At 60.7% G+C, this 23,186-nt stretch overlaps 1 protein-coding gene across 2 annotated transcripts; it reads left to right on the top strand.

Annotated features, from left to right (window-relative positions):
- Nucleotides 1-18,119: 18,119 nt before the first annotated feature.
- Nucleotides 18,120-22,680, top strand: LOC123350215 (coiled-coil domain-containing protein 106-like). 2 transcript variants are annotated; one of them, XM_044988676.1, is made up of 5 exons: nucleotides 18,120-18,214; nucleotides 18,614-18,721; nucleotides 19,008-19,184; nucleotides 19,743-19,946; nucleotides 20,625-22,680. In XM_044988676.1, exons 1-5 carry the CDS (start codon nucleotides 18,184-18,186, stop codon nucleotides 20,939-20,941), a joined length of 837 nt encoding a protein of 278 aa, XP_044844611.1. In that variant the 5' UTR covers nucleotides 18,120-18,183; the 3' UTR covers nucleotides 20,942-22,680. The 2 variants fall into 2 exon arrangements, with proteins under 2 accessions (XP_044844611.1, XP_044844610.1); XM_044988675.1 differs by having other exon boundaries at nucleotides 19,740-19,946.
- Nucleotides 22,681-23,186: the final 506 nt, after the last annotated feature.

The following is a 23,186-nucleotide window of genomic DNA, read 5'->3' as shown; positions in this document are numbered from 1 at the left end:
GCGGGCCCCAGCTCACCTCTGCTCTGCCTCCTCCAAGCGCATCGCTACTCGCGTCTCCCTCCCTCCCAGCACTTTCACGCGGCAAACCTGGGAGGGAGGTGGAAGGAGGGAAGCACGGGTGTGCCTGGGGGAGGAGGCGGGCCGGGGATTTGGGGACGGGGCGGAGTTGGGGAGGGGGTCACGAGCAAATTTGCCGCCCCTGCAAACTTGCCGCCCTAGGCCTAGGCCTTGTTGGCCTAGGCGATAATACGCCGCCGGGTCCCGTGCTTTGGATACATCTGTTATTGGCTCTAAAAATGTCTCGTCTGCCTCCTCCTTTGGTGGCCTGTAGCCAGAGGTGAAAGTAAGCGGGTACGGGCCGGTACAGAGGACCGGTAAGAAAAGGAGACTGACTGAGGAGAGAGAAGCCTGTTCCCTGCATAAGAATAGTTTAAACTCAGCTGTTCCCTGATGGTTCAGCCCCCCCGGGGTTAGGAGCGGTTTCTGGCATCCTTGTTAATTTCACTCACAGTAGCTGGGGGGGAGGGGGTCGAGGGGAGGGTGTGTTTGACCATGGCAGGGGCCGTCCTTGTCTGCCCCCGGGATGAGGGGATCTCTCCAGTACTAATATACACAACAAATACAAGCATTTGGCTGCACAGCTTAAATCCAGAGCTAATAAAAGCAGGTGGAAGGGGAAAACTCACTGTCACATTGGTTTCTCAGTTCCTCCAGGCAGGCTGCAGACAGGCTCTGCATTCCTCCCGCCCCACCCCCCGCAGGGGTTCTCCTCTAGGCTCTAGCTCGCAGTAGGGAGACTGGCTGAGATGTCTGCTGCTGCTGCCTGCAAAAGAACAGTTTAAAATCAGCTGTTCCCTGTGCAGTTCAGTGCCCAGAGTTAGGAGCCGTTTCTGGCATCCTTGTTCATTTCACTCCCAGTTGTTGTTGGTTATGTGTGACCATGGCAGTGGCTGTTCTTTTCTGCCCCTGGGATGAGGGGATCTCCTAAACACAATCAAAATCAGGAACCATTTCCAAGTTCAAATCTATCCCATTCCCTCCCCAGCAGAGGATCATGGTTGTGATGTCCAAACTGCTTGCAGATCCTCTTTGAAAGGTTATTGTTTAAAAAAAACAACACAAAAAACATGGAGAACATGGTGGAAAGATGTGTCAAGATGATTAGGGTTTATTTTGGGCAAAGCAATTTTGCTAAAGCAACTGAAGATTCACAGGGAAAGCAAATAGCCTCCATAGACAAAACCACAAAGGGATTTGGGGGGGAAACTGAATATTCAGGGAAATTATTGTGCCTCCTTTGAAAGAAATAGTGATTTTCATTCCAATCCACCCTCTTCATATATTGATTTAAACACCTGAAATGTCCTTAGGACAGCGGGTGCAATCTCAGATCTCTTTTTGTTTTGTCCTGCCTGCAGAGTGCAGAGGCTGAAACTGACAAAACTTTCTCTAAATATCTTGTATATTTCATGAAGGCTATTCCATTTGTCCTCCATTCACTCCTGATTTCCCCCCGCCCCCCCCTGCCTTCCTGGCTGGCTGGCTGTGGCTTTTGCCTTGGTTACTTACTCCTTGGCAGACCCAGCCCAGCCGCACCTGCTGGCTCTCTGCAGGCAGCAGCCCACAGGGGCCGGTTGCTGGGGTCGCTGCAGGTCGGTGGCAGGCTGTAGCTGCATTGTTTGTGACACATTCATACACATACACATACATACAATATGTATTACTATCCCGTGGGGAGGGCGCCGGTGCCCTTTTGAGGGGTGGGGGGACAGGGGAGACAGTATTTCTGCTGCTCCAGAGGTGAAAGTAAGCCGGTCCGGTCTGGTCCGGTGTACCGGCAAGAGCCAGTACGCTGTGCTGGACCGCATAGACTTCCACGGCGGGGATTGAAAGGGCTCTGGGCTGCCCGCAGCTGTGGGCAGCCCAGAGCCCTTTTAATCCCTGCCGCAGCTCTGGCGGCCGGGCTGGGGCTGGGATTTAAAGGGCTCAAAGCTCCCCGCCACTGCAGGCAGCCCAGAGCCCTTTAAATCCCTGCCGCGGCTCCAGCGGCCGGGCTGGGGCTGGGATTTAAAGGGCTCCGGGCTTCCCTCAGCAGCAGGAGCTCTGGGCCCTTTAAATCCCTGCCCCAGCCCCGCAAAGCTCGGGGTTCCCCCTGGCGGCCAGAGCCCCGGGCCCTTTAATTTGCCCCTGAGCTCCGGGGGGCTCCCAGCCACCTCTGCAGCTGGGAGCCACTGGGCTCTGGGTCTCCCAGCCACAGCTGGTTCCCCAGGACCTTTAAATCTTGAGAGGCCACGCCTCTTCTGGATGAGGCCACGCCTCTTCCGGGTGAGGCCACGCCCCCTCAGGACTCCGCAGTACCGGTAAGTCCTGTAAGTTACTTTCACCCCTGCCTGTAGCTGGAGGTGGGAGGATTTATCAGCAAATATCGGTAGGCGTCAATTCCCGCGTCAATTTCCCCCCCACACCCTGGGCCCATGAATTGCTACCGTGTTTCCAGCGAGGCCCAGGCAGCACCCTGCCGCTGGAGGACGTGGTCGGGTTTGCTAAGTCGCTACGTCTACTTCGCCGTGTGCTGGCGACGAACGGCGCAATAAAGCGTCCACGGTTTGAATCTCAGCGTCTGCCGTCGTTAAATCATGAACCCTCCCCGTGGTCTGACTGCCCCCCATAACTTCCCACCACCGTTAAAACGTAAATAGATAAAAACGGGGGGGGGGGGGGAGTAGAAATGTTGACGCAATCCGTTGACATATAATTAAATACAAATCGAATTTGGCCCCTGCCTAGCCAGAGCAGAGCCCTACCGTGGCATCGGCCCTGGTTTCCACTTCCTCGTTTTAGCTTCACCCAGGGAATTTCGGCATCTCTGCCCCTTGAGGTCCCGCTTAAAAGTTACAAGCAAAACAAAAGCACCTGGGGTTAGCACAGAGGAATCCACAAGCCATAGCCTGGTCGCGTCTCTTCTAGACATTCCCTGATCTCCTTACGTCTCTGGGGTTTGAAATGCGAAGTTTCTAGGTATGAGACTGACGATTTTTCATACCTGGCCCAAGCTTCTTACAGCATCGCTCTGCCCTGTCCGCCTCCCCCCAGGAGCGTCGCAGTGAGACTTTTAAGCCAAGCAGAGAACAGGGATTTTATAGCTAACTGGCTGGCTGGGTGTCCATCAAAGGGAGCTACCCCCGCCCCCCCCACACACACTTCATTTATCACAGGGTCCAACCCGTCACACACCCCAAACGCATTGTTTTTCCAATTGTCTGACCGAAAAGTCGGGGGGGGGGATTCATTCGGGGGCCAACGAAATGTTGTGATTTTTTTCGAGCTTAAAGGGAGGGTTTTTTCCTTTTTAACTGGATTGTTAAGTAACATTTTTACATCAAAACTTTTCGCCCTCTTTTTGGAGTTTTCTGAGGTTTTTCCGACAGGGCCTGTTTGTCGAAACCGACGCGACTTCGCTCGGTGTTTGGGGTGCCCCACCTCAGGATTTTTCACACACAAACACTCACAAATTGTCAGTTGAAATGTCTCACACCTCTGCTTCCCTCCTTTTATTGGCTTGGAGGGTGGAGAGAGACCTGGATTGAAACCAAGTTTTTTTTCATTTCAGAATCGTTATCTATTAGGTGTGTTACGGTAGTGCCCAGACACCCCAGTGATGGCCTGGCACCCCATTGTGCTAGGCACTGTATGCTATTTATTAGCTTTGCTACAGTATTTATTCATTTACCAAGGAGAGCCCCACAGGCCTGTTTCCCTGAACACAACAGACCCAATCAGCACCAGGCACTTTCCTTACTCAGCAATCCACGCCTGCTTCCAGCCTGTCCTGTGACCCAAGCAGCAATGTCTCTGTGCCTGCCCCAAGGGCTACCCTCTCCCTCTGTCAGCTGACTCTCTGCGTCTCTCACGCAGAAGACACCCTCTGCTGCAAGCAACCAATTGTCCAGCTCCTGCAACCTGTCCCAGGACATCCCTTCAGCCCATACAACCTAGTTCTGCTTGGCTTTGCCATGCAACCTAGTGGCTTGGGCAGGGGCTTCTGATTATCCACAGTTATCACTACACAAAGGGGTGTTTAATTGCTCCTTCTCTTTAGCTTGGGACGGCCATTAGCTTTCCCCAGGACTGGAATTGTCTATAGATTCAAGGATTCATAGATTCTAAGGCCAGGAGGAACCACTGTGATCATCTAGCCTGACACGCTGTATAACACAGGCCAGAGAACTGCCCAGAAATAATTCCTTGAGCCAGTCTTGGAAAAAACCGTCCTGTCTTGGTTTTAAAATGGCCAGTGATGGAGAATCCACCGTAGCCCTAGGGGACTGGGGCCAATAGTTCATTACTCTCACCGTTAAACATTCACACCTGAGTGAAGACCTGAGGGAGGGTGGCCATGAGCCTCTCACAGCAGTTCTCTGTAGTGTCGCAGCGCAAGGCTCCCCAGCTGTGGCCCAGGACTCCCATTGTGCCAGGTGCTGGACAGACAGAACAAAGAGACGCTCCCTGCCCCACGGGGCTTCAGATCTCACCATTCTGTGCTGTTTGCCCAGCGCCCAGGGTGTCCTAAGGATCCTAAGATGCACAGTCACTGAGATCGGGGCCCCGTCGGGCCGGGCGCTGCCCAGACACAGAGTCACCGAGATCGGGGCGCCGTCGGGCCAGGCGCTGCCCAGACACAGAGTCACCGAGATCAGGGCCCCGTCGGGCCGGGCGCTGCCCAGACACAGAGTCACCGAGATCAGGGCCCCGTCGGGCCAGGCGCCGCCCAGACCCGGAGTCACCGAGATCGGGGCCCCGTCGGGCCGGGCGCTGCCCAGACCCGGAGTCGCCGAGATCGGGGCCCCGTCGGGCTGGGCGCCGCCCAGACCCAGAGTCGCCGAGATCAGGGCCCTGTCGGGCTGGGCGCCGCCCAGACCCAGAGTCACCGAGATCAGGGCCCCGTCGGGCCAGGCGCCGCCCAGACCCGGAGTCACCGAGATCGGGGCCCCGTCGGGCCGGGCGCCGCCCAGACCCAGAGTCACCGAGATCAGGGCCCCGTCGGGCCAGGCGCCACCCAGACCCGGAGTCGCCGAGATCGGGGCCCCGTCGGGCTGGGCGCCGCCCAGACACAGAGTCACCGAGATCAGGGCCCCGTCGGGCCAGGCGCCACCCAGACCCGGAGTCGCCGAGATCGGGGCCCCGTCGGGCCGGGCGCTGCCCAGACCCAGAGTCACCGAGATCAGGGCCCCGTCGGGCCAGGCGCCGCCCAGACCCGGAGTCGCCGAGATCAGGGCCCCCCAGACACAAACTGAGAGCCATTCCCTCCCCCAATCTCACAGTCTAAACCAGTGGTTGTCAAACTTTCGCACTGGTGACCCCTTTCACACAACAAGCCTCTGAGTGCGACCCCCCTTATAAATGAAAAACACTTTTTTATATTTAACACCATTATAAATGCTGGAGGCAAAGCAGGGTTTGGGGTGGAGGCCGACAGCTTGTGACCCGCCCCCCCCCGTGTAATAACCTCGCAACCCACTGAGGGGTCCTGACCCCCAGTTTGAGAACCCCTGGTCTAAATAGACAGAGGTTGGACTTTCTCCCCTGTTTACAGATGGGAAAGGGTTGGATGGAGATAGTCAGTGACTCCCCTGCGGTCCCACCGGATGTGTGTGTGTGTCAGAGCGGGGAGTCAAGCTCGGCCCCAGCCTTGGTGAAACACCCTGTACACAGATAGATAGATAGAGGGGGTGGCTGGGGCTAGATAGATAGATAGATAGATAGATGGGGGGGGTGGATGGGGATGGCTGGATAGATAGATAGATAGATGGGGTGGCTGGGGCTAGATAGATAAAGGGGGTGTGTGGGGATAGATAGATAGATAGACGGGGTGGCTGGGGATGGATAGATAGATAAGATAGATAGATAGATAATGGAGTGGCTGGGGATAGATAGATAGATCAGGGGGTGTCGGGATAGATAGATAGATAGATAGATAATGGAGTGGCTGGGGATAGATAGATAGATAGACGGGGTGGCTGGGGATGGATAGATAGATAGATAGATAGATAGATGGGGGGGTGGATGGGGATGGCTGGATAGATAGATAGATGGGGTGGCTGGGAGTGGATAGATAGATAGATAGATAGATAGAGGGGGTGGATGGGGATAGATAGATAGATAGAGGCGGTGTGTGGGGATAGATAGACAGACAGACAGACATTGGTGTGGAGCTGGGGTCAGGAGTGAGGGGGGCTGCGGGTCAGGAGGGGCACAAGCCGAGAGGGGCTGTGGGGTTGGGGGCTGCGGGTCGGGAGTGAGGGGCACCAGCTGCCTGTTTCTCATCGGAAGCTTTTCCTGGTGGCTCCCTTTGTGCTGCCAGCTGGGGGGCGGTGGGAGGAGCTGGCGGGGGGGAGGGGGGGAGACCAGATAGGCAGCAGCAGCAGGAGCCGGGCCAGGTAGGGGGCACGGACTGGGAGGAACACGGTGCCCCGGCATAAGAGGATTTGGGGAGGGACTCTCGACCCCCCCCCCCCGTCCCCCAAGCTGGGGAGAGAACCCAGGAGTCCTGGCTCCCAGCTAGCCCCCGCTCTAGCCACTAGTCCCCGCTCCCCTCCCAGAGCTGGACCTGTTGGGGGCCATTCCATACTGAGGGGGAGGGGAAGGGGGGGTTGCTCAGGTGGGATGTTAACCCTTCCATTCCTGGCAATTTTTCCATCCAGCGGAACCTGTAGGTGCATGAACTCACAGAGCTAAACCATTAACGGGGATATTATGGGATTCGTAGCCTCATAGACTCTAGGACTGAAGGGACCTCGAGAGGTCATCGAGTCCAGTTCCCTGCCCTCATGGCAGGACCAAATACTGTCTAGACCATCCGGGATAGACATTTCTCTAACCTGCTTTTAAATATCTCCAGAGATGGAGATTCCACAACCTCCCTGGGCAATTTATTTCAGTGCTTAACCACCCTGACAGTTGGGAACTTTTTCCTAATGTCCCACCTAAACCTCCCTTGTTGGAACCACTCCCACCATCAACCCCCCGCCCCAGCCCGCCCCCAACACCCCCCTTTGCTGGATAACGTGATAACAGTTTAACTCTCACTGTTTTTTAACTTTACACTTTTGGTCTCCTGACATCTGAGAGACTCTGTGGAGGACTAGAGAGTAGGTGGGGTGAGACCCAGAGTCACCGAGATTGGGGCCCCGTCATACCGGGCGCTGCCCAGACACAGAGTCGCCGAGATCGGGGCCCCGTCGGGCCGGGCGCTGCCCAGACACAGAGTCACCGAGATCGGGGCCCCATCATGCCAGGTGCTGCCCGAACACAGAGTCACTGAGATCAGGGCCCCGTCGGGCCGGGCGCTGCCCAGACACAGAGTCGCCGAGATCGGGGCCCCGTCGGGCCGGGCGCTGCCCAGACACGGAGTCGCCGAGATCGGGGCCCCGTCGGGCCGGGCGCTGCCCAGACACAGAGTCGCCGAGATCGGGGCCCCGTCGGGCCGGGCGCTGCCCAGACACGGAGTCGCCGAGATCGGGGCCCCGTCGGGCCAGGCGTTGCCCAGACACAGAGTGAGAGACATTCCGTGCCCCATAGATCTCACAATCCACAAAACAGACAGAGGAAAGATCATTTCCCTGTTTTAGAGATGGAGAAACTGAGGCAAGGAGCTGCAGCGACTCGCCCGGGGTCACACACACAAGCACAAGACAAGGTGTTTTCACTGTTTTAACCTCGGGAGTCAGCCCATAGCTGGTGTTAACTGTCAGAGCTCTATGGACTCAGTGTTAGTTGCTCCCACTTATGTAACTCAAACGCCCAAGAAACACTTTGGAAAATAAAGTTGGTGTTGAAATCTAGCGCATCCTTTGAGCAGAGCTGTCCAGCCATTTCCCTCGTGCTGGCTGATGAATGTGCATAAATTTCCATGTTTAAAAATGTTTCTGCAAATCTTTGACCTTGAATCCAATTGTTTATATTTACTTTTTGGGGAAAATTCTCCCCCCAAAATGGGAGAATTGTGTTTGTGGGGAATGTTGATTTAAAAAAAATACCGACCGTGTGACTGATCCGGCCAATCAGCATGAGCAACGGAGGTGGAGGGAGGCAAATTTAAATGGAAACCAAGGGAGAATAAGAAAAAAATTGGACATTGAAAAATTACAGGGTGTGAGGGGGAGTGTTTTGCAAAGAAAAAAAATCAATATTTTTCACAAACCGTTTTTGAAAGGATTGAAACGGTTTTATGTGGAAAGGTCTCAGGGTCTCCATGATAGGTGATGAGGAAATATCCCAGAGAGAGAGAGAGAGAGAGAGAGAGAGAGAGAGAGAGAGTGGATGGGGATAGATAGATAGATAGATGGGGTGGCTGGGGATAGATAGATAGATAGATGGGGTGGCTGGGGATAGATAGATAGATGGGGTGTGTGGGGATAGATAGATAGATAGATAGATAGATTAGATTGATAGATAGATGGGGTGGATGGGGATGGATGGATAGATAGATAGAGGGGGTGGATGGGGATAGATAGATAGATAGATAGATAGATAGATAGATAGATGGGGTAGCTGGGGATAGATAGATGGGGTGGATGGGGATAGATAGATAGATAGGGTGGATGGGGATAGATAGATAGATGGGGTGGATGGGGTGGATGGGGATAGATAGATAAGAGGGGGTGGATGGGATAGATAGATAGATAGATAGATAGATAGATAGATAGATAGATAGATAGATAGATAGATAGGGTGTGCGGGGACAGATAGCTAGAGAAGGTTGATGAGGATGCAGACATTTAGATATGTTCAAAAGAAGAAAAAGTTGTTGCTAAAAAAATTGGGAGCAAAATCCATTTTCCCCCTCAAAATTTAAACCAGTTTTGGCAAAACTTCCCCAAGGTGTTTTCCTTCGGTTGGCAATGTCTGTGCATTTCAAAGATTCCCGCCCACTTAGACTGTATCTGAATCGACTCTTGAGTTTTAATGTCCTTTGCCAAACATTTGGCTTTTCCATTTCGACACCAGCAATGTGTCTTTCAGCACCACGCCATCGTGGGACCGAACGGAGCAAGGGAGGAGGCTGGGGCAGGACAAATGAACCATCCATAAGCCAAGGAATGATGCCAAATGGCTTAAAAGTCCTGGAGAAAGGCAGAGAAAAACCCCAAGGTTTTACCAGAAAACCATCAAACACTTTGGACTCTCCCAAAGGAGGCCACTGGCTTCCTTCCGCCCGGGTTTAAACCCCTGGGCTGGTTTTGTGCCTTTTGGACGTTTCCAGGCCCTTCAGTTTACATGGTGCATTGGCAAGAACTTTATCCCTTTCAACCTCGAAGATGGCTCTTGGGGGCTGAAAATCATCCCTCACCCGCTAGCCACCGAGTGCAGGGCCCTGTCGGGCCCGGAGCTGATGGAATCTAGTCATGATGTAAGAACATCCTGTATTAATTAACGGTGCGTTTCATCCACAGACCTCCAAGCGCTTTACATAGTCAGACTAGTATTGTTATGCTCGGGTATGCAAATGGGGAAACTGAGGCAGGCAGCAGCAGAGGGACTGACCCAGCCGGCCACTGGCAGAGGAAGGACTGAGAAATCAGGCATGCTGAGCCTACCGATATCCCCGACCATTTAAAGATAGCGACAGTAGGAAGGAAAAAAAATGATACATCACTGAAGAACATTTTTGGGGTTAAAAAATAGGACCAAAAATCCCATGTTCCCTCCCCCGAAAAATGACCAGTAGATTTTGCCGAAATCGCCAAGGATTTTTCCACCAGGGTCGGCTGTCCCAAGCAGCGGGATTTGCCGCGGCTCCCCACGGCATGGGAAAGGGAAGGTTCACTTGGCGATGTGTGGTGAGAGGAAGGCCCCAATCCCGCACGCGTCGGGGCCGAGATACGGCCGGATGGCGCCGCACACGGAGTGATGCCGGAGAGTTAATAAATCAGTCCCTCTGCGGAGCCCTGGGGCAGCTCATCCGCACACCTCCCAGTGCTTTACAAACGATCCTGAGCCCTGGTCTAGAGATGGGGAAACTGAGGCATGTGGCAAGGTCATGCCAAAGGTCACCCCACAGGGAACAGGAATAGAAGCCAGAAGTGCTGATGCCCAGCCCCACTCCCCCCTGCTCTAAACCATCAGATGCCGCTTCCCTCCCAGAGCTGGGGAAAGAACCCAGGAGTCCTGGCTCCCAGCCCCCTCTGCTCTAACCACTAGCCCCCGCTCCTCTCCCAGAGCTGGGGAAAGAACCCAGGAGTCCTGGCTCCCAGCCCCCCCCCCGCTCTAGAACCCAGGAGTCCTGGCTCCCCATCCTAACCACTAGACCCCACTCCGCTCCCCTCCCAGAGCTGGGGATAAAACCCAAGAGTCCTGAATCTTTCAGGCAGTAAGAGCTTAGCTCCTACCAACACCAGGCTGAGATCTACCTGCCCTGAGAGCCCCCTGAGCTGCTGGGGAATCTCCTCCAGCCAGAAGCACTATAGGGGGCTGGACACAGATGGGGGAGCGCAGTTCTGATTGCAGCCATTGGGGCAGCACAGCTCTCTCTCACACACACAGCAGGACCCAGCCCCTCCAGCAGAAGGAGACAGACAGACAGACAGACAGACAGACAGACACACACACACACACACACACCCCAGCCCTGCTGATTTATTCCTGGTGCGATGGGGACCTTTGTCAGTCAGACAGGGGAACTAGGGACCCCCCCACCCCTTTATCCACTCCCTGACTAATGAGGACTAATTGGTCTCCTTGGGGCAGCATTTGAAAACAGAGGCTTGGCACTAGAGAAGTTGCTTAAAAGACTGATTGAATTTGGGGGGAGTTTGAGGCCCAAATTGCACATGTACTCACAACTGACTCTGAATCCCCTTATACGCAGCCCCCACCCGCAACCCCAGAGGGGCCACATCTCGGTGCCAGACAAGGGGTCCCCCATTCCCAGCTCCCACGCCCCACCCCAGAGGGGCCGCATCTCAGTGCCGGACAAGGGGTCCCCCGTTCCCAGCTCCCACGCCCCACCCCAGAGGGGCCGCATCTTGGTGCCGGACAAGGGGTCCCCCGTTCCCAGCTCCCATGCCCCACCCCAGAGGGGCCGCATCTCAGTGCCGGACAAGGGGTCCCCCGTTCCCAGCTCCCACGCCCCACCCCAGAGGGGCCGCATCTTGGTGCCGGACAAGGGGTCCCCCGTTCCCAGCTCCCATGCCCCACCCCAGAGGGGCCGCATCTCGGTGCCGGACAAGGGGTCCCCCCGTACCCAGCTCCCATGCCCCACCCCAGAGGGGCCGCATCTCAGTGCCGGACAAGGGGTCCCCCCGTACCCAGCTCCCATGCCCCACCCCAGAGGGGCCGTGACCCAGCGCCGGGTCCCCGTATAACAAGCCCCAGCATGAGCTGCTGGAGGGTGGCAGGGCGGGGGCTGGGTATCAGGTGCGGGGGCTGGAGGGGTCATTGGGGGTCACTGTTCTTTGCGGGTCACGTGACCAATCTAACCCGCCGGGATAAGTGGCAGGTGGCGGATTCCCCGGCTCTATATTTAGTGGCTAATGACGGGTTGGGACGGCGCATCTGCCTCGGCCTGGCCTGTAGTGGCAGGTCTGGAATCCCTGCCCCTGGCCCCGCTACCGCTGTCTTCTGCCGCCGCTTGGTATAAAGTAGTCCCTACAAAAACTCTTTACAAAGGCATCTATTTCCCCACACCCTGGGCAGGGAATGGGGCCTTTCTCCTCGAGGGGCTGGGCCCTGGGTGGGACTGGCTGGCTCAGGGGGGCAGGGAATGGGGCACGGGGCCTGTCCCCTTCAGGGCCGCCCAGAGGATTCCAGGGGCCCGGGGTCTTCGGCGGCAGGGGGCCCTTCCGTTCCTGGACCCGCCGCCGAAGTGCCCTGAAGACCCGCGGCGGGGGGCCCCCCCACCGCCGAATTACCGCCGAAGCGGGACCCGCCGCCGAAGCGCAGCCCGGTCTTCGGCGGTAATTCGGCGAGAGGGGCCCCGCCGCGGGTCTTCGGGGCACTTCGGCGGTGGGTCCCGGAACGGAAGGGCCCCCCGCCGCCGAAGACCGGGCTGAACTTCGGCGGCGGGTCCTGCTCCGTCTTCGGCGGTAATTCGCCAGCGGGGGGGGGTGCTTCCGCCCCCGGGCGGAAGGACCCCCCGCCGGTGAAGATCGGGAGCGGCAGAAGCTCCTGCACCCGGCTGCACAAGAGTTTGCCGGGCACCCCGGAGCGAGTGAGGGACCCCGCTCCAGGGGCCCCGAAAAACTCTGGTGGGGGCCCCCGTGGGGCTCGGGGCCTGGGGCAAATTGCCCCTCTTGCCCCCCCCTCTGGGCGGCCCTGGCCCCCTTTAGGGGGCGCCGGCTCCCATGTGGCCCCAGGGCAGGGACTGGCTGGCTCCGGGGGTCCCTCACCACAAAGCCATCACGAGTGGCGCTATTTGGCCAGTTCAGCCCAGGAAGGAGGCCAGTGGCTCACCTGGCCAGCAGAAGGGAGCATCCCTCACTGGGGGGCAGTGGCGGGGGGCTGCATGTGGTGGGGGGGTTCTTGCCCTTGCATCGCAGGTGTGTACCAGAGAGATATTGGGGGATTGTGCTTCGGGGCAGCCCCGGCCTGGGCTGGCAGGGGCTGTGGGTCAGGAGTGAGGGGCACCGGCAGGGGTGGGGGGGAGGCGGGGGGCAGGGGCTGCGGGGTGGGAGTGAGGGGCACCGGCAGGGCTGGGGGCTGGGCTGGCAGGGGCTGCAGGTCGGGAGTGAGGGGCACCGGCAGGGCTGCTCCCTAAAGAATCTCAGACTTTGCAGATACTCCCTAACTCCCAGGCTGGGGGGCACCTCCCCCCCTTTCCCGTTGAGGGGGGGAGGCAGCTGAGACCCCCCCCCCCAAGGGAGAAGCTGCGGGACATTAACTCACTGAGCGTGACAGCAGCCCCTGCCCCGCAGCCATGAGCCCCCCATGATCCGTCTCCCTTCGCCGCTCATCCGTCTGGGGAACTGCGCCTCGCTCCCTGACTGTGCGGCGGGGGAGGGGCGGGCCGCTGAAGGGGCCGTCGCTAAAGCGTCGCGCTTTTCCAGAGGAGGAAAGTAACATGGGAAGCGGGGGAGAAGCGAGAAACAGCCCCCCGCCCCCGTGTGGGCGGATAGAGAATCGCTGGGTTAGATGGGATGGGGGCTGGGTGGCAGATGGAGGGGGCTGGGGGATGGATGATGGAGGGGGTTGGGGTTGGGTGGATGGATGGATGATGGAGGGGGTTTGGGGGATGGCAGATGGAGGGGGCTGCGGGATGGATGATGGAGGGGGTTGGGGTTGGGTGGGTGGATGGATTGATGGTGGAGGGGGTTTGGGGGATGGCAGATGGAGGGGGCTGCGGGATGGATGATGGAGGGGGTTGGGGTTGGGTGGGTGGATGGATGGATGGTGGAGGGGATTGGAGTGGATGGATGGTGGAGGGGGCTGGGGGATGGCAGATGGAGGGGGTTTGGGGGATGGCAGATGGAGGGGGTTTGGGGGATGGCAGATGGAGGGGGTTTGGGGTTGTGTGGATGGATGGATGATGGAGGGGGTTGGAGTGGATGGATGATGGAGGGGGTTTGGGGGATGGCAGATGGAGGGGGCTGCGGGATGGATGATGGAGGGGGTTGGGGTTGGGTGGGTGGATGGATGGATGGTGGAGGGGGTTGGAGTGGATAGATGATGGAGGGGGTTTGGGGGATGGCAGATGGAGGGGGCTGGGGGATGGATGATGGAGGGGGTTGGGTGGGTGGATGGATGGCAGATGGAGGGGGTTGGAGTGGATGGATGATGGAGGGGGTTTGGGGGATGGCAGATGGAGGGGCAGAGCCTCCCAGAGGATTCAGGGGGTCTGGGGCAAAGCAATTTGGGGGGGGGGGGCTTCCATAAAAAAAGTTGCAATACCATAGACTGTTATATTCTTGTGGGGGCCGCTGTGGGGCCTGAAGCCTGAAGCAAATTGCCCCACTTGCTCCCCCCAGGCAGCCCTGTGGAGGGGGTTGGGGGTTGGGGGTGGGATGATGGAAGGGGTTGGGGGATGGATGATGGAGGAGGTTTGAGGATGGCTGATGGAGGGGGTTGGGTGGATATATGGATGGATGATGGAGGAGGTTTGGTGGTAGCTGATGGAGGGGTTTGGGGGATGGATGATGGAGAGGGTTTGGCAGTGGCTGATGGAGGGGGTTGAGGTGGATGGACGGATGGATGATGGAGGGGGTTGGGATGGATGATGGACCAGGTTGGTGGATGGACGATGGAGGGGGTTTGGGGGTTACTGATGGAGGGAGTTGGGGTGGATGGATGGGTGATGGAGGGGGTTTGGGGGTGACTGATGGAGGGAGTTGGGGTGGATGGATGGGTGATGGAGGGGGTTTGGGGGTGACTGATGAAGGGAGTTGGGGTGGATGGATGGGTGATGGAGGGGGTTGAGGTGGTTGGCTGATGGAGGAGGTTTGAGGATGGCTGATGGAGGGAGTTGGGATGGATGATGGAGGGGGTTGGGATGGATGGATGATGGAGGGGGTTTGGGGGTGACTGATGGAGGGAGTTGGGGTGGATGGATGGATGACGGAGGTGGTTGGGGGTGGATGGACGATGGGGGCAGTTGGAGGTTGGCAGATGGAGGGGGTTGGGGCAGGGCCGGCGCTTCCATTTAGGCGACCTAGGTGCTCGCCTAGGCTGCAGGATTTGGGGGGGCAGCATTTTGCCTCCCTCGGCGGCAATTTGGCGGTGGGGGGTCCTTCCGCGCTCCGGGGCTTCGGCGGCAATTCTGCGGCGGGTCCTTCACTCGCTCCGGGACCCGCCGCTGAAGAGCCCCGAAGACCGGGAGTGCGGAAGGACGCCCCCCGCCGCAGAATTGCCGCCAATGACCGGGAGCGCGGAAGGACGCCCCCCGCCGCAGAATTGCCGCCAATGACCGGGAGCGCGGAAGGACCCCCGCCTAGGGCGCCAAAACCCCTGGCGCCGCTCCTGGGTTGGGGGTGGCTGCTGGCTGCGCCTGGTGAGGATAGAGGGGTGTCTATGGGGATGTCTGGATCTCTCTCTTCAAGCCTCCCCCCCCCCCCCGATCAGCTCCCCGGGGGAAGTTGCTGGGGGGGGCCCTGGCTGAGGGAGAGGCTGGGCCCTAGTGGGGGGTGTATCGCTCCCCGCCGCTCTCTATGGCACAGCCCCCCCCCCACGCGTGTCTCTGCCCTGCGTGCGTGGGCGATTCCCCCCCGCCCCCGGCGGCGCTTTGCAGACGCTCCCTGGCTCTGCCAGGGGAGGGGGGGGCTGGCTTTGCAGCCCGGTTGCTGGGGGTTCGCGTGCAGATCTGGGTGAGTGGGGATGGGGGGTTGTTCCCTGCAGATCCCAGACCCCCCAGGAACCCCCGTGCACCCCCTCCCTTTGCAGCCCCCACCCCGGACCTCCAGCCTTGGGGGCAGGGGGGAAAGTCTCTGCTGTGGGTCTATGTTGTATCCATTTTAGGGGAGTGGGGGGATCGGGGGATACTTTGTATCCCCGCCGGCCCCATCTCCTTTGCACCCCCCCCCCGCCCGGCAATCCAGGCTGGGAGCAGCCGAGTAATTGCAGCTTCACAGCAAAACACCCAGCGGCGGGGGGAGGGGCACAGAAGCCATTTTTAGGGCGATTTCCCCCCATTTTGGGGCACTCGAAGGAATCGGGGGGGGGCTAGGACCAGGAGTCTAGGCGAGGGGGGGGCGGGGGTTAGAGTCGATCTGAAAGTTTGGGGGGCTATGGGGGCCCTGCATCTGATGTCCAGGACTGGGGGGCCCTGGATCTGATGTACGGGACTGGGGGGCACTGGGGGCCCCTGGATCTGATGTCCAGGACTGGGGGACCCTGGATCTGATGTACAGGACTGATGGGTTATGGGGGCCCTGGATCTGATGTATGGGACTGGGGGGCACTGGGGGACCCTGGATCTGATGTATGGGACTGGGGAACTGTGGGGGGTGCTGGATCTGATGTGCAGGACTGGGTGGTGGTAGGTGGTGCTGGATCTGATGTGCAGGACTGGGGGGCACTGGGGAGGCCTGGATCTGATGCACAGGACTGGGTGTCTCTGGGGGCATGAATTCAGGGTGGGGGGGGGAGCGAGGGACTGAAGAAACACTTGGGGGTGTTTGTTGGGGGAGGGGCTGTAATGTGGGCTGCTTCAAGGTGGAAATGCCCATCCCCCATGTCCTAAAATTCTTGCTGATCTCTGGGGATCCACGGGTAGGGGGCACTGCGGGGTGCTGGATTTGATGTACGGGACTGGGGGGCTATGGGGGGTTCTGGACAATGTGGGGGAGGGTCAAGGCCAGTGTGACTCTGCTAGCTGAGTTTACGCATGCTCATCCATGTGTCATAGCACACTTAGTCCGTGGTGGAAGGGGGATTCTCCTCCAGCTTAGGGGGCTAGGGTGCCTGGAGCTATTGCCTCTCCTCCTGGGAAGTTTACTGCTGACTAGGTGTTGAACTGAAGAGTAGGACCCAGGAGTCCTGGCTCCCAGCCCCCCCCGCCCCGCTCTAACCACTAGACCCCACTCCCCTCCCAGAGCCGGGGAGAGAACCCAGGAGTCCTGACCCGCAGCCTCCCCCTTCCTTTCACAGACCCCCACAGGCTGGCTTTGCTCCTGGCCTTGGCTTGTGATCCCATGCAGCAGTGTCTGCGTGGCTCAGCGGGTGGCGGGTTCGAGTCCTGCTCTCGGAGAAGCGACCTGACCGGGTGCATCTCTCCTTCCCCCAGGGCTGGCCGGCGGGTGGCGCAGGACGGGTTCGGAGCAGTCTCAGGTAGGTCCCTGGCTGACCGGCAGGGAGGGTCCACGGGCAACTCCCACCGGGACTCTGAGGGGTCACGCTCCGGCAACCTCAGCCTCTCCCGTCACAGCGCCTGCTGTGGGGAGCCAGGCTGAGTCCCCTCCCCCCCCCGGATCTCCCCAAGTCTGGTGGGTGATTGGCACCCGGTTCTGGTTCTGGGCACAGCCAGCCCGAGGCAGCTACCGTCAGCTCTGGGGCACGGTGGGTACAGACGGAGGAGGCCCTGCAGGGCGGGAGATGGCACACTGGAGTTGGGGGGCAGATATACAGTGATGGGGGATGGGCGGCATGCTGGGACCTTTGGGAGTATGGGGGGTGTCCCGGGAGGTTATGGGTGGGGGCTCTCTGGGGTAATGGGTAGAGGCTGCCCTGGGGGGTTGTGGGTGGGGGCTGTCCCGGGGGGGTTATGGGTAGTGGTTGCCGGGGGGGGGTTATGGGTAGCAGCTGCCCTGGAGGGTTGTGGGTAGGGGCTCTTTGGCATGGGTAGTGGTTGCCCCGGGGGGTTATGGGTGGCCCAGGTGATTATGGGTGGGGGCTCTCTGGGGTTATGGGTAGCGGCTGCCCTGGGGGGGGTGAGGGGGGGCTGTCCCGGGGGGGTTATGGGTAGTGGTTGCCAGGGTGGTTACGGGTGGGGGCTGCCCCAGGGGGTTATGGGTGGCGGGTGGTCTGGGTGGTTACGGGTGGCGGCTTCCCAGAGGGTTATGGGTGGCAGCTGCCCCGGGGGGTTATGGGTGGGGGCTGTCCCGGGGGGGGGACGTGGTTGCCCCAGGGGGTTATGGGTGGGGGCTGTCCCGGGGGGGGAGGTTATGGGTGATGGCTGCCCCAGGGGGTTACGGGTAGCGGCTGCCCTGGGGGATTATGAGTGGGAGCTGCCCCAGGGGGTTATGGGTGGGGGCTGTCCTGGGGGGGGATTATGGGTAGCGGTTGCCGAGGGGGGTTATGGATGGCGACGGCCCTGTGGGGTTATGTGTGGGGGCTGCCCCGGGGGGTTATGGGTAAGGGCTGCCCGGGGGGGGGGGTTATGGGTGGCAGTGGCCCTGTGGGGCTATGGGTGAGGGCTACCCTGGGGGGTAATGGGTGGGGGCTGTCCCGGGGGGGTTATGGGTGGTGACTGCCCCGGGGGGTTATGGGTAAGGGCTGCCCGGGGGGGGCGGTTATGGGTGGCAGTGGCCCTGTGGGGCTATGGGTGAGGGCTACCCTGGGGGGTAATGGGTGGGGGCTGTCCCGGGGGGGTTATGGGTGGCGACTGCCCCAGGGGGTTATGGGTAGCAGCTCTCTGGGATGGGTAGTGGCTGCCCGGGGTTAAAACCTCCCTTCTCTCTCTCTCTTGCCAGCGTCCCCGGGCGGCGCCCAGAGGGCAGCCAGGGGCCCACCAGGCCGGGGCGCCGGGACGGAAGGAAAATGACCGAGAGGAATAACCGGAGGCGGACGAGTACGCAGGGCGTGGGCAGCAGGGGGCGCCCTGGAGCCAGGCCCCCATAGAGCTGGGGAGCCATAGGGACGAGAGGGGGGTGTTGGGGGGGGCTGAGGGGGAGGGACTTCTGGGGGAGAAAGGGAGCTGTGGGGGCTGGGGCATGTCAAAGCTGGGGGGTGTCTGTGGGGGAGGGGCCATTGGGGAGCTGGGGGCGGGGAGCAGTGACTTGCAGTCAGGTTTTGGGGTGACCTTTCCCTGGGGGGAGGGGAGTCCCAGGGTATGGGGGGGGTTGTTGTGGGGAGGGGTCCCTGCCCCGTTGGGGTAGGGGCTGGGCCGGGCCTGTTGAGGGGGGGCTCCAGCCTGTGCAGGGGGTGGGGCTGGTTTTGGGGTCCCCCCGTGACACGTCTTTCCCTGCAGTGAAGAAGGACGATGAGGCCTACGAGATCTCCATCCCCTTCGAGGAGACGCCCCACCTAGAGCCCCAGATCTTCTACAGCCTCAGCCCTCCCCAGAGCAACTTCGAAGGTAGCCCCCCCGCCCGCACCGTGGACCCCCCCTTCGCACCTCTCCCTCATAGCCCCCATCCCCAGAGACTCCCCTGTACCCTCACCCCCGGGGGGCGGGGAGATGGGAGGTGTTAGGTTTGGGGTGGGGTTCAGCTGAGGAGAGGCGGCTGGGGGGCAACGAGGGGGGCAGGGCCCCATTGGGAGGAAGATGCTGGGGGGGGGCAGAGGTTGGGGGGGGTCAGGGCCGGGGTAGAGGGGTCAGGTGTTGCTGCCCCCTGCCCACGCCCCCCCCCCTCCCCCCGCAGAGCTGCCGGAGCCGCCCCCGCCCGCCCTGGCGCTGATGAGCAGCATGAAGACCCAGCTGCACATGGCCCTGGAGCGTAACTCCTGGCTGCAGAAGCGCATCGAGGACCTGGAGGAGGAGCGGGACTTTCTGCGCTGCCAGCTCGACAAGTTCATCTCCTCCGCCAAGGTGGACGCCGGTGAGCCGGGCAGGACGCCTGGGTCCCTTCCCTGGCAGTGGGAGGGGAGTGGGGCCCAGTGGTTAGAACACGGGGGGCTGGGAGCCAGGACGCCTGGGTTCCTTCCCCGATGCTGGAAGGGGAGTGGGGCCCAGTGGTTAGAACACGGGGGGCTGGGATCCAGGACGCCTGGGTTCCTTCCCCAACGCCGGAAGAGGAGTGGGGCCCAGTGGTTAGAACACAGGGGGGCTGGGATCCAGGACGCCTGGGTCCCTGCCCCCTGTCGTGACTTTAGGAGTCAGAGGTGGGCATGTTGGGGCACTAGCTGGGGGAACAGGCCCCATGTCCCCATTTGACCCGATCCCAGGTCCCACCTCCCTGCTCTAGAAGGGCAGCTCCCTGGGCAGCAGGTGTGGTAGGGCTTTTATCCCTCCCATGGGCAGCCCCTAGGGGGCGCTGTGTCTCCCAGCCAGCCGCCAGAAGAGCTTGGGGGGAGGGGGAGAGGGTCACTGACACAGCAGGGCAGGGGGCTCCGGTGAGGTGCATACTGGGACCTAGTCTCTGCCCACCCCCCAGAAGATCACTGCCGCAGCAAGCAGCCCCCGCGGCGGGCGGAGGCGGCCGAGAGCCGGCCCGGCGAGGCCACGGACAACGAAAGCCTGGCGTCCTCGCTCAGCGCCGCCTCGGAGCAGGGCGGCTCCACTGAGCGCAAGAAGCAGAAGCAGAAGGGGGGGGTGAGCCGGCGGCGCTTCGGCAAGCCCAAGGCCCGCGAGCGCCAGCGAGGTGAGTGGGGGCCTGCAGGGGTCGCTGCCCCGGCTGCTTGGCCAGCAGGGCTGGTCTCCCGCCCCGGGTGGCCCGGGAGGAGGAGGGCTGTGGGGTGGGGTGTGGGGAGGAAGGAGCTGTGGGGTGGGCGGGTGCCCTGGTGTGAGGAGCAGGGAGGAGGCAGGGGGCTGTGGGGTGGGGTGTGGGGAGGAGAGAGCTGTGGGGTGGGCAGGTGCCCTGGTGTGAGGAGCAGGGAGGAGGTGGGGGAGTGTGGGGTGGGGAGGAGGGAGCTGTGGGGTGGGCGTGTGCCCTGGTGTGAGGAGCAGAGAGGAGGTGGGGGAGTGTGGGGTGGGGTGTGGGGAGGAGGGAGCTGTGGGGTGGGTGTGTGGTGTGGGGAAGAGGAGGGGGACTGTGGGATTGAGGGGTCTGGCATGGGTGGGGTGGAGGGGCATGTGGGGGGAGGACTCACTATGAGGGGCTTTGGGGGCACAGGGGGCTTTGGGGTTGGGGCAGGTCCTCCTGAGGGGGCCGGGGGGGGGGGGGGAGTCTGTGTTGAAGGAAAGGAATGAACAGGCTCTTTTCCCCTGGGCCTTTCGGCCCCACTCCTTTCCTCTGCCTGCTGTCCCCCGCCATCCCTCCCCCCCCCCCATCTCCCTGTCCCTCCTATCCTTCTCGCCCTTGCCGTGGCCCGCCCGGCAGTCAAGGACGCTGACGGGGTGCTGTGCCGCTACAAGAAGATCCTCAACACCTTCCAGAAGCTGAAGAGCATGAGCCGGGCCTTCGAGCACCACCGGGTGGATCGCAACACGGTGGCGCTGACCACGCCCATCGCCGAGCTGCTCATTGTGGCGCCCGAGAAGCTGGCCGAGGTGGGCGAGTTCGACCCGTCCAAGGAGCGGCTGCTGGAGTACTCGCGCCGCTGCTTCCTGGCGCTGGACGACGAGACCCTCAAGAAGGTGCAGGCCCTCAAGAAGAGCAAGCTGCTGCTGCCCATCACCTACCGCTTCAAGCGGTGATGGGGCCCCCTACTGCCCCCCTACTCCGGGACCCGTCACTCTGCAAACTGCCCTATCCCACTGCTGACACCAGCGCTGCCCCCTGGGACGCCCTCAAGCCACCCTATCCCACTGCTTGTACCAACACTGCCCTCGGACTCCCTCAAACCATCCTATTCCACTGCTGACACCAGCGCTGCCCCCTGGGACGCCCTCAAGCCACCCTATCCCACTGCTCGTACCAACACTGCCCTGGGACTCCCTCAAATCATCCTATTCCACTACTACCACCGCGGCCGCCCCCATCCCCTGGGATCTGTGATCCCGTGAATTGGCCTATTCCCACGCTGTCCCTCAAGACTCCCCTGAACTATCTCACCAATGCTGCCCCCACCCCCCAGCATCTGTCACCCCACGAACCTGCCTATCACACTGCTAACACCAAACACTGCCCCCTGAGACCCCCTCGAACCATCCTATCCCACTACTAACACCAACGCCGCCCCTCTGGGGCCTCTTGAACCACCCTATCCCATGGCTGACACAAATACATACCCAGTCCCTGCTGCCCATCACCTCAGGCAGCAATGGGATACCCCCCCCCCCCAAACACACTACTGCCCCCTAGGACACTTCCTCCCACTGCTACCACAAATATTGCCCCCCAGATCACCTCTTGCTTCAAGCAATGATGGGACTAGGGCCCTATCCCGCACTGCTGCCCGTCACCTCTCACTTCTGGGAGTAATGTCATATCCCACCCCCACCGCACGTGATCCCACTTCTGCCACCATCGCCCCTGGCACTGCCGCCACCCTCTATTGCTTCAAACAATGGTGGGACCCTGCCCTGCTCCAACAGGCCCCCCCGCTACCATCCACCCCCCCACACTCCTGCCACTCCAGCTCCAGCTCCTTCCTTCTCCTGTCCCATTCCTCTGCCAGTGCCCTGTGGTCACCGAATCTCTCCACCCCAACGTGTGATGAATGGCTTCGTTCCTCCCTCTTTCTGTGCACACCACCTGCTGGTCTCAGCACAGCCGGGGAGCCAGGACGCCTGGGTTCTCTCCCCGGCTCCGGGACAGGAGCGGAGTCTAGTGGTTAGAGCGGGCAGGTTCTCCTGGGTTCTGTTTGCCCTCTCTGGGGCCTTGGAGTCGTTCCATTTTTCCTCCCCACTGGCGGAGTGGGGCTGAGTGTCATGGGGCGGAGCAAGGCGTGGGTGTCGGTTCTGGGAGGGGGCTGTGCCTCCCACTCCTGTCCCAGGCCTGCCCATGGGAGCAGCTGAGCTGCTGGGCCATTGGGGAGGTTGGCATCAGGGCCATTCCCACACCCCTGCCCTGGGGTAGGAGGCCTGGGCTAGCAGGGGCTGGGCTGGGCTAGCCGGGGGGGCCACGAGCTGGGGGCTTTCTTGTGGCTCAAGGGGTTCTGGTGACGGGTGGGGTGGGGCTGGCTGGACCAGGCTCCAGGAGTCGGGTCAGGTAGGAAAACGCCCGGCTCTCCTGCCCGTGAGGTCGGTCTGGCTGGGTTGTGGGAATGGGCCACAGGAGGGGGAGGGGGGCTGGCCCCCCGGGCGGGAGCTGGCACTGGAGGAAGGGGGGTGGGGTCAGGCTGGGAAACAATTTGACCCTCTTGGACTTGCGTCCACTTCAGGCCTAAAAATTAGGCCTGAGCAGAGCTCTGTGACTCAGCGGGGTGGGGGATGGGACATGGGGCCTTTCCCTCCTATGGGGAGCCTGCTCTGATCTGAACCCCATGGACTGGCTGGCTGGCTCGGGGGGGGGGGGGGCGGGGGAATGGAGCCTGGGGCCTGTCCCCTCTAGGGGGCGCCAGCTCTGATCATGACCCAGATTGTCAATTTCACCCCTAGGTTCTACAGGGCTGTTAAAATTAAGGTGGGGGCGGGGGGGCGCAGCTGCGCTGAGCTGATTGGCCAAACAGGCTGCAGGGGGCTGTGCTGATTGGCCAATAGCTGCCCTGGCTACGTCTCCAACTTGGGGTCCCGATTCTGGACCCAACCTGCCGGCCTTGCCCTGAGCTCCCCCCTTTGATCCGTTCCACGTACAGATCCCCCACCCCCGACACATCCCATATTGCTTAGAGACCAAACCTGACCCCCATGTTCCCTCCCCGCCCTGCTCCATTGCCTGCGGACACCACCCTCCCCTCAGCAGGGCGGGAGCACCCCCCATGCCAAGGGCAATCTGGGGTTCCTACTCTGTCTGCCCCCACCTGGCACCAATGAAAGTGCCAGATCGGGTCCCCCATCC

This window comes from Mauremys mutica, chromosome 15 (assembly GCF_020497125.1).
Source record: "Mauremys mutica isolate MM-2020 ecotype Southern chromosome 15, ASM2049712v1, whole genome shotgun sequence".
NCBI classification, from domain to species: domain Eukaryota; kingdom Metazoa; phylum Chordata; order Testudines; family Geoemydidae; genus Mauremys; species Mauremys mutica.
This window is presented reverse-complemented; position numbering and strand designations above follow the sequence as displayed.